General features: G+C 32.7%; 3 protein-coding genes across 3 annotated transcripts; 1 reads left to right on the top strand and 2 right to left on the bottom strand.

Annotated features, from left to right (window-relative positions):
• Positions 1-622: 622 nt before the first annotated feature.
• On the bottom strand, positions 623-3,586 carry LOC111696062 (FK506-binding protein 6). The gene is made up of 5 exons (XM_023465586.1): positions 3,314-3,586; positions 2,753-2,822; positions 2,122-2,318; positions 1,702-1,879; positions 623-861 (listed from the first exon to the last, which is right to left on the bottom strand). The coding sequence occupies exons 2-5, from the start codon at positions 2,801-2,803 to the stop codon at positions 679-681; spliced, it is 609 nt and encodes a 202-aa protein (XP_023321354.1). The 5' UTR covers positions 2,804-2,822; positions 3,314-3,586; the 3' UTR covers positions 623-678.
• Positions 3,587-3,866: 280 nt separating this feature from the next.
• On the top strand, positions 3,867-7,576 carry LOC111696061 (putative uncharacterized protein DDB_G0289263). The gene is made up of 4 exons (XM_023465585.1): positions 3,867-4,136; positions 4,673-4,907; positions 5,163-5,277; positions 6,425-7,576. Exons 1-4 carry the CDS (start codon positions 4,088-4,090, stop codon positions 6,584-6,586), a joined length of 561 nt encoding a protein of 186 aa, XP_023321353.1. The 5' UTR covers positions 3,867-4,087; the 3' UTR covers positions 6,587-7,576.
• A 1,542-nt stretch (positions 7,577-9,118) lies between these two features.
• Positions 9,119-10,792, bottom strand: LOC111696060 (uncharacterized). The gene is made up of 3 exons (XM_023465583.1): positions 10,536-10,792; positions 10,100-10,289; positions 9,119-9,906 (listed from the first exon to the last, which is right to left on the bottom strand). Exons 2-3 carry the CDS (start codon positions 10,271-10,273, stop codon positions 9,592-9,594), a joined length of 489 nt encoding a protein of 162 aa, XP_023321351.1. The 5' UTR covers positions 10,274-10,289; positions 10,536-10,792; the 3' UTR covers positions 9,119-9,591.
• Between the last annotated feature and the right edge of the window lie 3,849 nt (positions 10,793-14,641).

Genomic DNA, 14,641 nt, shown 5'->3' with positions numbered 1-14,641 from the left:
CGTTTTTTATTTCTTAAAGTTTTACATAATGTCATAAAAATAAACTTGTAAAGAATAAAATCTAAAATAAAATATAAACCACAGATTTTGTTAAAACACCTGAAAGCCCCAAAATGTTAGAAATGTTAGAAAAGGGGTATTATAATGAATAAGCCCAGATTACACGTGGTATCAAAGGGTTATAAAGGAACTGAGTCTTAGCAACAAACTCAAGTTTTGTAATCCCTATATCTTTGCAATCTGACGGTGTAAACATTAAGATATTTCAAACCTCGATGATTTGATCTAACAGAATTCATGGTTTGAAATATCTAAGTTCTACGACATTGGGTTGCAAGGATATAGGGATTACAAAATAAGAATTTCCTTTCTTGTTAATATTCAGTTCTCAGTGTTATCCGTTCTTGCTTGGAGGAAATAATGAAGATCAGATGAAACAAAGTTAAGTGTATAAACATGATATTATTAACATTACAATACAGGAAAAAGTATCCACAGTACGAAAAGCTAACGATCATCCTTATTCCCAAAAGAAGTAACGGCTGAAAGACATAATACACATTTGTATAGCATAATATAACTGGTAGTGCAACCTGCAAATATTATCTAGCAATCACATAAATGATCTTTGGTGGTTTCAGTGTATTTAGTATTAACAAAATTCCTGCTTTCCATTCTCTAATTACAAGAATATTTAAACTCACAGTTTTCATTATCAAACCCTGCTCTACCAGCTTGTATAACTAGGTTGGGTTCAAGTTCAAGGTTTAGGGAGAGAACTGAGGTTAGGACGGTTGCCAGGTGAAGAGCAAGACGTTTTCCCTCCTTATCATCAATAGTTTGAATACTCTGCTGGTTTCCCTACAATTTATTTATAATTATCAATATTTCAATTTTATAATAATTTACTCATTTATCTAATAAAGCTCTTCGCTCATATATATTTGTTTGTATATATGTTAGCCATAGCTGGCCAAACGGCTGGACTGAATTGGCTGAAATTTTTTTTAGGGAACCAATGGTTACCCTAGGGGGAACATAGGCTGACATTTTTTTTATATAAGTCGGTTTTTTTTAAAAATCTATTTTTTTTCTTCAGAAATTCATATTTTTTTCAAAAATAAATTTTTTTCTTCAAAAATTCAACTTTTTCAAAAATCAAATATTTCGAAATTTGCTTTTACCACGGGCAACGCAGGCACTTCAGCTAGTTAATATAAAAATGGTTGGTTTTAAAAGAATTGAAAGGGTCTGTTGGTGTAATTTTAAATGACACCCATTTAAAAAGTTGCACGTTCCTTTAACTCTGTGTTTAAGGAAAAAATATCCATGTTTTTATCATCTTAAAATTGGCATTTTCAATTTCAATTCTCTTTATAAGTGACTTGCGAATTTTTGCAAAAGAGAAATTTTATCTTTTTAAGAAAGCGAATCGACGATTCATTTCTCAGTTTTAATCCGATATAAGGCTGAAGGATATGGAGCATATATATAAAGGTTTAAATAGAGGATCACTTGAAATTATGTTAATAATCACTTTTAATTTTATCAAATACTCGCTGGAGTGCCTGGCATTCCCAAGGTTTATATCATTAATCAATATATTAGTTACTATCACCGTTTACCCGCGCTTGGTATTAAATCATGATAGCGAACATATATATGAGTAAAGAGCTTTGTTATATAGATTTTTTATAATACCTGACATATATGGTGTAGGACGCATGTTTCATTTATCTCCGGGTTTAGAACCAGATTGAACCATGTTTTAATAAAAACAACTCCGACCATACTTACAATCTGCTCCGGTGTAGGTTCTGAACTACAGAACCCGGATACACCTCGTTTTAATCTCAACAGGGACGAATACAAACTCCGCCTGTGAAATTAAAGGAATTGACTTTTTGCCACAGACTCAAAAGTTCTAATCCCTATATCTTTGCAATCTTATGATATTTCAAATTTAGATTCTTTGATCCAACAGAATTCATAGTTTGAAATATCTAATTTGTGTTTTGAAGATATAGGGACTAAAACATCAGAGTTTGTGGCAAAGACTCAATTACTTTAACTAAAAAAAAACATTAAGACCCACTCCTCTCTCCACAAACAACTCTTTACCTTTTCCGTCCTGCCATAACCATGTTCATATTCATCTGTCCAGAGTTTAAGTTGGCGATGTTGATGTTGTCATTGTTGTCGTTATTATCGTTGTTGTTGTTGTTCCTGTTGTTGTTATTACTGTTGAGGTTGTTGGCTATACTCATTGCAGCATTAATCACGGAGACTATAAACCCCAGGAATCCAATTGAAGAAAGCTAAAAGATTTAAAAAATCATTAAAATTCATTAATTTTATTGAAAAGTGTTAAAATTTGAAAATTTCATTCACTGGGGTTTAAATCCACAAGTGACCAATAAACCACACTTGAAGATAATCAATCTTCAACTAGACAAATATTTTATATAATTTACGCTGGAAACGATAAGTCACTTTATGTTTACAGACGTGAAAACTTCAGAATGGTGGATATCAAGATCAATGCTTGATCTCCTCTTTTTCTTAATCTCCAGATTAAATAATGCTTATTCTCTTCTTGTTATTAATCTCCAGATTAATTAACCGATCGGGATTAATAATATTACATTCTAAAGTTTTCAGCTCAGATTAATTAACAGATCGGGATTAAGGATATCCTATTCTAAAGTTTTCAGCTCTGTTCTTTTAATTGTTTAGTTAATTAATAAATAACCTGGTTGGATGGAATACACTGTTTATCAGATTGTTTAGGAATAAGGAGCATTGGAACCTTAGACCCAGAGCTAGAAATAAATATTTTATTATTAGGATTTTAATTAAATCTTTAAAAATATCTCTACAACAAATCTTTAAAAATATCTCTCACCAAATCTTTAAAAACATCTCTACACCAAATCTTTAAAAATATCTCTACATCAAATCTTTGAAAATATCTCTCACCAAATCTTTAAAAATATCTCTCACAAAATCTTTAAAAATATCTCTACACCAAATCTTTCAAAATATCTCTACATCAAACCTTTAAAAACATCTCTACACCAAATCTTTAAAAATATCTCTACACCAAATCTTTAAAAATATCTCTACACCAAATCTTTAAAAATATCTCTCACCAATTCTTAAATAATATCTGTCACCACATTTTTTAAAATTCATAGCTATAAAATAACTCCTTACCTCATAATTTCAAAATGATACTCCATCTCATTCTTTAATTCTTTAATGTCAATAACAGAACCCTCCCTACCCCTTATAAAAATGGTTAAAAGGACACCTGCGTCTAGTCCTAGTGTATATTGACTCCAGGTCTAGTTCTAAGCTGTATCCAGGAGGAGAACTTATACTGCCTACTCTTCAGAATGTTTTGATTATTTTCATGTCACAAAAAATGAAATAAAGAAAAAAAATTTGCCATGAAGGTTCAAGGTTGAAAACCTGTATCGGCATGTAAGAACATTGTCTGATAGTACATAAAGGTTTAAGGTTGGAAACCTGTATCTGCATATAAGAACATTGTCTGATAGTACAAAAAGGTTTAAGGTTGAAAACCTGTATCTGCATGTAAGAACATTGTCTGATATAGTACATGAACTAACTATATAAAGGCTTGAAATCGTTTAAAATGGGATTTTATTTGAAATTAGAAAATGCCATTTAAATATCGTCATGAATTCCCGATGCTTTATTAAAATTCCAGTCATAGCTAACGATAAGACTAATTAATACAATGTTCTAATTTTAACTGGGTATGGGCGAGCAGAATTTTAATTCGCTGTAAATGCTTAGTAAACATTTTCGATTAAAGTAAAAAGCACTGAATTCCTTGAGTTAGCGCCATTAGAACTGTACTCCAGAAAATCTTAAATATAATAGAAGAAACTCCTCTCCTGTCCGGTTGTATGACAGGTATAAAGGTGTCCTGAAGAACTGTATATCCTGGTATCCTGGTATATAGCGCAAAGCAGAGTAAACAGTAGTTCCAGGTACACACTTTAGCTGTAAATAGATGATATATAAGATTAGGCAATAGAACAGTCGGAACCTGAAAATGTTTAGAGTTGATCAGTTTAACCAGTCTTTACATGATCAAGGACAAGGTGCAGGGTTTAGACTTTAAAAAAACTTAAACATAAAAACATAAAAATAGAAGAATAGAAGAGACAGATCTGAATTACAAAAACTGCGTCACAGGAGTATCAAATCCCTTTGTGTTATGAGATTTTTTATCTATCTATCACTATTTAATATTTATATTAAGAATGTTACTGCCTCAAACTCTAATTTTCTTATGACTATATAAACCCTTGATATTTCATCCTTTCACGACTTGATTTAGCAGAGTTCATAGTTTGAAATACCAAAGGTCTATTTTATCTTTCTATTTTGGAAAAATATCTACAAATTTTAAAATTTCGAAAAATGTATTTTATGAACACTTGTCTATTTTCATCATAATTTCATCATGTAAGAATTACAGTCTGACTTCACGACTTATATAATGATTTCTCCGTATTAGTAGATGAGTTGATGGATCATGAAAATCAAATATTGGGCGGCAAAGATTTATTGATTAGAAAATCAGAGTTGGCGAATGAACGGAAAAGAGACATTGATACATTTTTCTTGTTGTTAGGGAGATGTGGCTCCGGGAACGGATTTAATTTTCTAAACCTGATGACATTCTCAATACTCAGCTCATCAACCATAGTCAACCTTGTCAACAGCAACAACAACAACAATAATAATAACAACAATAACAATAACAACAACAACAACAATAACGCAAACCAGAATATGATTACTATAACGGTGTCCAATTCTAACATGAATATGGTCGGCGGACGAAAGAAATCAACAGTTAGCTTTTTGTAAGTAATAGATTTTTTAATATTATTATATTTTGCTATTCATTTTTTTTGTTCATTTTACCATAAAAAGTTCAAAAATTAAATCAAATCTTTTGTTTTCTGGGTTAAATTGTCACATTAAAACAAAAAACAATTTGCTGAATATTTCAAGTTTTTTCAAGATTTTCATTAAAGTTTTCTGAAACCTTGATAAATTCCCAGCATGCAATAATCTATTCAAATAATCTATTCAAATTTTAAATATTTAATGTTAAGATCCTTACTCAGTGAGGACCTGGAGACAAGCTTGCAGAGGGTTCTACTCAGTGCCAGGATCGGAGAGGATTGTGGAACCTTGCTCTGGTGTACAGGGCAGAAGTTTCTATTTCAGGTTTAAAGGAATTGAATCTTTGCCACAAACTAAATGATCAAATCCCTATACTTTAACAATCATAGACTATTTGGTCTAACAAGTTTATAGTTAAAAATATCATGGGGTCTACGGCATTGGGTTGCAAAGATACATGGATTTTAAAATTAGAGTTTGGGACAAAAATTGAATTCCTTTGGAATTTGAATATTTTAAGGAGGATATCGTTGGGCAACATTTTCCTATTAATACACAATCGTCAGCTTTCATCGGTAAAATCATTTTCATCTAAAAAAAGTAGTAAATTACCAATATATAATTTTTAAACGGTATCATTATTTTATTTAAAAACGGTGAGCAGATTTGTAATTCTAAATTGCAGACATTTAGTAAAAAAACCGAACACACTGAATGAAAAAGGTTGAAAAATAAGGCTTAAAAACTACAGATATATATTTAAGCAAAAGTGAAATTTTGTTTAGATTATAAAAATAATTCATAAGTGTTTTATGAGAGCTAAATTTTCGTTTGAGTCTTTTCCATTTTATATTGACGAAAATACAATTAGTCAAACATTGATTTCTCTAAATACTGCACACTTGATGGATAAGATGTCTGACTAGTTCTAACTAATTCTTGGTTTCAAGAATGCCATCCATTATCTACCACGATCACCTTTAAACCTTTAAATAAATATCGATGATGCGTATCTTTGTTTTTATGGAATATGATAATTTAAAACTATTTTGGAGATTATTCTTTGAAAAAAACACATGGATTTCCACAACAAAGCAGAGCAAGAAAATGGTCTAGATTTGTTCAATTTCAGAAAGAAAACTATGTTATGTTTATTCTTGTTTCTCAGATATATGTTTAAAGGCTACAATTGTGAACTATCAACGGATTAGCTACTGAGCGTCACATATTATATTGGATTATCCAAGCTTTATCATCAAAATACGGAGAAAACCCTAGAAATACCTAGAACTTTCTGCAAACTAATTTTTTATTAGCCTAATACATTTGTATAAAATATTTTATTCTTTTTCAATTTTCTGATTAGTCCCGAAAATCACAATTAAGAGCTATAATTGGTCTAATATGATGTGGGACGCCCTGCAGATAATCCTTATAATTTCCTGTAAATCTAATAGAACCTTAATCTTAGGATCTGAGTGGAACTGGAAGGTTTGGTCGACTCTTCATTTATCTGTTACTGGGTGAGTTGTCAGGTTCTACTGGAGGAATATTCAGGGAACTTGTGGAACTCCACACTGAAGGAGATTGCAAGGAGAAACTAGAATCTATTTCATTCTTATCCTGTCTGTAATTCTTTAATCAATTCAATTTTTCTTTCTATACCCTAAAGGGAATGTAGACACAATTCTACGTGACCCTCCTTTTAAGGAGTTTCATGCAAGATTCACAACTTCAAAACTTTATCTGAGTAAACGATGAGTAAGATATTGTCAACTTTATCTGAGTAAACAATGAGAAAGATATTGTCAACTTTATCTGAGTAAACGATGAGTAAGATACTGTCGTTTTTTATTCCTTGAAAAGAAATATCTTCTGCTAATTTTCTTCCTTGTATCTGCTACATAAATCCACGAGTCAATTTGATAAAGAAACCGAAATTGAAAATTATCAATTTTTAAAAAAGAATAACATGGATATCTTACTCCTTGATACTCAGATAAAGGTTTATAGGTTCCCGGAAACTTGTTAAATAAAGCGTCGATTTAAATACATAAAGAATGGTCAAAACTTTTTTACAGTGTACAGTTATAGACTTTATTTAATCTGTTTAACAGTGTACAGTTATAGACTTTATTTAATCTGTTTTACAGTGTACAGTTATAGACTTTATTTAATCTTTTTCTTAAATTAAAAATGTTCGGCTGCTTTACTTTATTTCGTTGTCAGGTCCTTTTTTACATTTCCACAAGAATACGGTAGAAGGGCAGAGGGAAAAATATAAACTGTTATAACTGGTATTAAAAGATTAGATCTTCATTAATAATGTCTTATCCTACATTGGTATCCATGCATTCTTGCAATATATGTTGCTTAATGTAGAATATACATGTATTGTATTTTTTATGTAGATATTTCTAAATGTAATTTTGTTTAATCCAATTATTTATAAAAATAAACAACAAAAAAAAAGAGATTAATATTTATTATCATCACAGATTTTAGATTTCAAAGTTTGGCACTGAAATAACAAGTCTAGTACAATGGTACAGTACAGTACAATGAGTATACACTTTAGTACAATCAAATGAAAAAGGTACATTATGAAAATTCAGGTTTTTACAGTAAATATTGGAAAATGTCAAGGATAAACATAAACCTTGAATTTAATAATTGCTAGGTTTGAATATAATATAATCCAAAACTGTTACAAGAAGGAATGATTCATATTTTGTTTGAAAATAAGTTCAGAGAAAATTGTTTCTTGATTATGTAAACTATAGTTTTGTACTCGTCAGTCTAGGATTCAGATATAACATAAAATACTAAATGTACATATTTGCAAATTTTGAATTAATCATGTTTAGAGACTTTAAGGTTTGGTTTTAAAGAAGTTATAGAATTCAAACGATTTAAAAGGGATCTTTAATGTTTACTACAGAACTTAGACCAGAGGATTTATTGATTGAAACGAATTAGATTTGGGATTTTTAATGACTTTCTCTTGAACTTAATATTTAATTACTCTAGGACAAAATCTACTGAATAGCAACTACGGCTCTTTAGCTTGAGCCACACACAAGAGAAGTGGTGGAANAGGCCATCTCTTTAGTTTGAGCCGCACACAAGAGAAGTGGTGGAACCTCGTCTCTTTAGCTTGAGCCGCACACAAGAGAAGTGATTGAACGTCGTCTCTTTAGCTAGAGCCGCACACAAGAAAAGTGATTGAACTTCGTCTCTTTAGCTTGCGCCGCACAAAAGAAAAGTGATTGAACCTCGTCTCTTTAGCTAGAGCAACACACAAAACAAGTGGTTGAACCTCTTTAGCTTGAGCCACACACAAGAAAAGTGGTTGAACCTCTTCTCTTTAGATTGAGCCACACACAAGAAAAGTGGTTGAACCTCTTCTCTTTAGTTTGAGCCACACACAAGAAAAGTGGTTGAACCTCGTCTCTTTAGCTTGAGCCGCTCACAAGAGAAGTGGTTGAAGCTCATCTCTTTAGCTTGAGCCACACACAAGAGAAGTGGTGGAACCTCGTCTCTTTAGCTTGAGCCACACACAAGAGAAGTGGTTGAACCTCGTCTCTTTAGCTTGAGCTGACACACAAGAGAACAGGTTGAACCTCGTCTCTTTAGCTTGAGCCGACACACCAGAGAAGTGGTTAAACTACGTATTCGCGGTTTAGCTTCTACTCGCTATTCATTAAATGTAAATTATGGATTCAATAAATTCAATAAATGTAAATTATGGATTTATAAATGTAGAATAGGATTCATTAATGTAGATTAAGAATACATTATGGACTCATTAATGTAGACTATGAATACATAAAAGTAGATTATGGATTCATCAATGTAGACTATGGATTCACAAATGTAACCAGTACTTAGGATCCGGATCCGCAAAATTTTGGCTTCCTGGATCCGGATCCAAGGGGCAAAATATCAACCAAAAATGCAACAAAACAAGTTTACTCTCAAAACCCAAATCTGAACTATTAAAAAAAGAGAGATTATAAAAATTTCCTGATTTCTAAATAGTCCATCAAGTTTTAGCATAAAAATAAGCAAAGAAAATAAGACAAAATCTTTGAAAATTCTGCTTTGTTAAAAAAATTCCGTAAATTTTGAAGAAATAACCTGGATCCGGAGCCGGATTTGGATCCGGATCCATTTTTTCCAGTGCGGATCTAGGATTCGGATCCGGATCTGCATCAAAATTAAATAGATTCTAAGCACTGATGTAGACTATGGATTTAAAATAGTATAATATGGAGTTATTAATGTAGACTATGGATTTATAATAGTAGACTATGGAATTACAATAGTTGACTATAAATTCATTAATGTAGACTAAGGATTCATTACTGTAAACTATGGATTCATAAATGTTAACTATGTATACATTGATAACCAGAAAGTTTAAATGTGATAAGCATGGTAGAGAACAAATGAGAAGAGTGAGGTGAGAACGGATTTGCAAAAAATATCAAAGCAGAAGAACGTGTTATCTTCAGAAAATCTTGAAATTTTTTTAATAATATTATTATTTTTGATATAAATAGAACTAATCCATAGAACTGCATTCTCGTTTTTGTCACGTTTTAGAAATTTTATAAAGCTAAACTCACTTTTTCATTAGACTTTTTCTTCCTTCCTTGATTTTTCCTTCTTTTCTCTAATAACGTACTTTAGTACATCAAAATAGTCTTGTACTAGATATATACAGTAGGCTAGTACAATAACTGCGGATATGAGAGTACATGCTAGCCCTATCAGTATAGGACAATCCTCTCCGCACTCGTCCGTGAGTACATAGAGTACAAGGTAGTACACGGATGCAGAACTGAGAGCTAGAGAGAGAAGAGAATGGCTGGCTAACCAGGGTATGAGAAGGGGTCGGAGGGGGAGAACTAATCCTAGGAAGAGAAGGAGATTCGTCATCAAACATATCTGAAATATAGATAATAAAAATTCAGATATAAAATTCCGGGTGCAATGAAAATGAAGAAAACATTAATTACTTTTTCAATAATTAGAGAAGGGGGGGGGGGTATTATATAACTATAAGTATTTAAGAGTATGCCCGAAAAGTTCTGCGATAATATTTTTATAAGAACCACGAATGGAAACTAATGCAACTTACCCCATACACTGATAGACAGACTTGATGAAGAATTTCTGTACTGAAGGGAGAGAACCCAGGACCAAAATCATGCCCATGCAAACCTAGGACGGAGAGAAGAGCAACAGATACAGATACTCCGTATATAGAAACTATAAGGACAGATTCAGACCGGGAGAGACAACCACAACTCATCCTCTCCTCCGATCATCTAAACATCAAAGTTTTATTTGGGTATAAACCTTACAATCAAATTCAGGCCTGGGTGATGAGTATGGTTTGGAATTTACTTTCCCTAATAATAGGAGTTCATTAATTTTAATACAGTCACCATTATTCTAGAAATTGACACATGAATTTCAGCTGCATTCATTAAAAAAAAAATTTGTGAATCGTTTATGGCAAACTAAAGTGTAAGGATCACCAAAATAACGTATTCTTTTTGACGAGTATTTACCTATTTGATAAAAAACATTCAATTCCAGTTCATGGTCACATTTTTATAGTAATGTATTTCGGGATCCTCTCTCAATATACAGTTGAGTGGGTGAGAAGTTAGCTTGAGCTGAGTGAAGAGTGAAGAAAGTTCTGTTTAGAACCTGAACCAGGTCAGAGCTCTCAGTATGCCCCGTACACTTCTCTAGTCGTCTTCTCTTATCTGTCAACTATTTGAACGAAAGAAAATACTTACATTTGTAAAACTTTGATTTTTATCTTTCAACTCTATCCTTGACTAGACTCCTTATATTTTATACTATAATTTACTTCATCCCGTGTCCTTCTTTTCTTTTACATTCTTTCCCCATTTCTCCTTTTATTCACTTTTACTTTCCTTTCCCGGATTTTTCGTATGTACTCCAATTTTCTCCTCTCTTTTCTCATTCACATATCTCATGCCAACAACATTCTCTTCTTCTATGTTAATTTTTTGGTTTTTCATCTAAATATGTTAAATTTCTTCATTAATCTCTCTCTCCGTTTCTAACGTCTACATGTTTTCTTTCTTGGCTGCCCTCTCAGTTTGCCCCCCCCCCAAAAAAAAATATTCGTTCCTTTCCCCTTTCAGACATTTTTTCTCCTTTTCATTCCTTATGCACTGTTTTCAGTATTAAGGTGCTTCTCCTCCAGATATTCTCTCCTTCTCCTCCAGATATTCTCTCCTTCTCCTCCAGATATTCTCTCCTTCTCCTCCAGATATTCTCTCCTTCATTCTGCTTCATCCTCTCAATATTCTTTCCTCCTTCATAATTTTTCTTAGTTTCTTTCTTCGGTTCTTCTCCATATTTTCTCAGATGTTCTTTACTTTCTTGCGTCGTTTTTCATCTTAAATTGTTCCTTTCTTGTATTCCCCCTTTTCCCATTTCTCCTCTTGATATTTTCCCATTTTTATGTAAATTATCTTTTTATTTCTCCTTATCTTCTTGCCTTCTCCGATATCATATCTCTTCTCCTAATAATACTATAATAATACTCCCTTCTCCTCTGTCCTTTATCTCGATTTTTTCTCCCAATATACGTAAACCTGTCACAATTTCTTCATAACAGGTAGATTGACTGATGTTATTTACTCCTTCTACGCGTTAGTCTTTTGTTTTGGTTGTTTTTAATCCTTTTATCATATTCCTCAACCTCCCCCCCCCATTCGTCTTCTCGAATAGATTATAATCTGGACCGGAGTTTTATATAAAAAGATATAAATTATGGAATATTTATCACATTCTTTTACAAAAGAGGACGTGCATCGACAATTTAAACCAAATATTTAATCCCTAGCATATTAAACCCGTTTTTTAATGTTTGTAAATTCAACCAATAAGATATTTCCATCCTCTTCCAATCACTATTTGGAACTACAAGGAATTAAAACGGATGGAACTTAATTCAACTAAAAAAGTTTAGCTCTTGAATTCCAAACTTTCCGTCCAGAATAAGTAGCAATTAGATGGTTTAATCCATTTATTAGGTTGTATAGTTTTGTGTGTTGTATCCGTGTAAGTATATGCTGTATACAATCCTTTTGTTTGTGTGTTTATCCGTCCTGGTGTAATTTATCTATAAATAAGTATCCCCCCTCCCCCCTCCCTGTGACTAGACAGGACATGAGGTAAGGTTGACCGCGTATTGGTCCTGATCCCACCTCCCTCCACCTATCCGACCTATCCAAGGTGAAACATAAAGAATTAAACAGTGATTCACAAACTATTGACCTGAACCTTACTCTATCTCCTGGAAGAGGATTTATTTGTTTATAAACAATGTCGGTGGAAGGAACTAGTCTGGAGGTGGATGAGGAGAAGGTGTTGATGTTAGTCAATAGTATTCTTATCTCCGTTGGCTCCGCAATACTGATTGCTCTCATCTATGGAGTATTTATAATGGGAATAGTTAATGCTATCTATCCGCTCCCTGGACATGAGAAGGGAGGAATTTGGCCAATTTACGTTAAAGAACATTATTCTACTCAAACCTCGCAGAATCTACTTGATCCATACAGCTTTACCCACGCTACTCATGGAGTTATAGGATATATATTAGCATCCTGGATACATATAGATTTAGCGGGAGGATTAGTATTCTCCTTGATGAGTGCTATGCTCTGGGAGATGCTGGAGAATACAAACCTGGTGATAACACTGTTCAGAGAAAACTCTGGGACAAGTGAGAACTACAGAGGAGACAGCAGGATCAATGTGGTCGGAGATATTCTCTCGTGTGGAGTCGGATACATGCTAGCTCATGTAGGACATCAAATCGGAGGCCCCTGGTTCCCTTTTGCATGGTTAGTTGCATCAGAGATAGCTCTAGCGGCCAGTATTCGAGATAACATGCTTCTCATGGGACTCCAGCTTATAGCTCCTATTCCGATAATAGCTGAGTGGCAAGCTGAAGTAATTCCTCTAGAGTATAGAGTAAAGAAGAAAGATGATTCTCGCTCTTTTGTTCCAAAACTCTCCTCCTTCTCAGATAAATATTTAATTATCAAAAAAGATGTGAACGCGACTATAGATGCAAACAGTTTAGAACTCAAACCTAATTCACTGCTAGAATTAAACGGTTTAAGTTTTTAGATTTATTCATCTAATTTGGTATTTATGCCTTAAACCTTCAATACCGTTGCACCAGTCATCAGACCTTAGTAGTTAATGAACGAATGAAGAAGTTAAAAATAATAAACGAACGCTGATACTTGTTTTATAGATAGCCCGATCTTAAAAACCATTGACGAAACTAATCCACCAAAATCTATGAGACTGATCAGTAAAACTGTGAATACCCGTAAACAAAATTCTCACATTTTCTGATAAGGAATAATTGTCCATGGCCCAACTGCCATTTCTGGTTTAAAAAATGTATTTAAAATCAGGTTTGTTTAAGTTTGATTAGATAATTGTATATGTTTATTCAGCAAGTGACCAAAACTGTAAATTCAGGAAACAAAAATTGTGAAATTGTTCTATATCAAGCTGTAGTTAAACTTGCGGGGAAATTTCTGTTTTGAATATTGATTAAACTAAACTATGTCTCCTTGCTTGCCATGTTACCTATTAATGTGATATGTAAGAATTAATGTAATTTGTCCTGTAGCCTCTGTATAACGATGACATGTTAATTTAGTAATAAATTGTAATTTTACAACGAGTTTTATTAATATTTGATAAGTCGTAACCTTATAATAATGAACCAAAAGTGCTATTAACGCTGACACACCAGTTGAATAACAGACATAAATCAAATCATTTGGTTTCTCAGTCAAAGGCTTAACTAATCAAGTTATTTTGTGTGTGTGGGACCTGTTTGGTCAATGCATCCACTCTCTCACAAATAAAATATCCGTAAAATGATATGAGTTTTTGCCACAAACTCTGATTTTCTAATTTCAATATCGTTGCAACCCGACGTTGTAGACCTTTAATTTTTCAAACTATGAATGCTATTTGATCAAATAATATAAGTTTGAAATATCAAAGGTTTAAATCATAAGGTTGCAAAGATATAGATTTTACAAAAACTGAATTTGTGGCAAAGACTCAATTCCTTTTACCATATTTTAGTCTAATTCATTTTTAATTTAAATATTTCTAACGTTTACTCTGCAAGATTTGAAACAAAAAGTTCTTCTTGAGACGGCATAAAGTAACAATATGAACTTGGTTACTTTTCTGATAGTTCTTTTCTTTAAAACAACATGTGTTTGTTTGATTTTTGATAAATTGTTTATATGTATACTGAATACAGTTATTTTGAATTTAATTCTGGTTTAAACATAGATATTTATTTATCTATGGGTTTAAACAATAAATCAAAAATAAATAATCTTAAAGAATTAAAAAATACGGAGGGAGCCTTTCTTGATTTTTTAGTATAAAGAGTGTACAAAGTGTAAAGGAGGGAGTTAGGTAATTTCCCAAAGGCATTTTCCCAAGGCAAGTGGGAACTTCCCAAATCTGCAATTTCTCAAGCGGCAACTTCCCAAAGGTTAGATTAGACCCTCTAAGGCACCGCAGGCTGCAATGGGGGCCGAGCGCTGCGGCTAAGATGGGCTATGGGGCCATGCGCCGCGGC

The sequence above is a fragment of the Eurytemora carolleeae genome, unplaced genomic scaffold (genome assembly GCF_000591075.1).
Source record: "Eurytemora carolleeae unplaced genomic scaffold, Eaff_2.0 scaffold113, whole genome shotgun sequence".
NCBI classification, from domain to species: domain Eukaryota; kingdom Metazoa; phylum Arthropoda; class Copepoda; order Calanoida; family Temoridae; genus Eurytemora; species Eurytemora carolleeae.
This window is presented reverse-complemented; position numbering and strand designations above follow the sequence as displayed.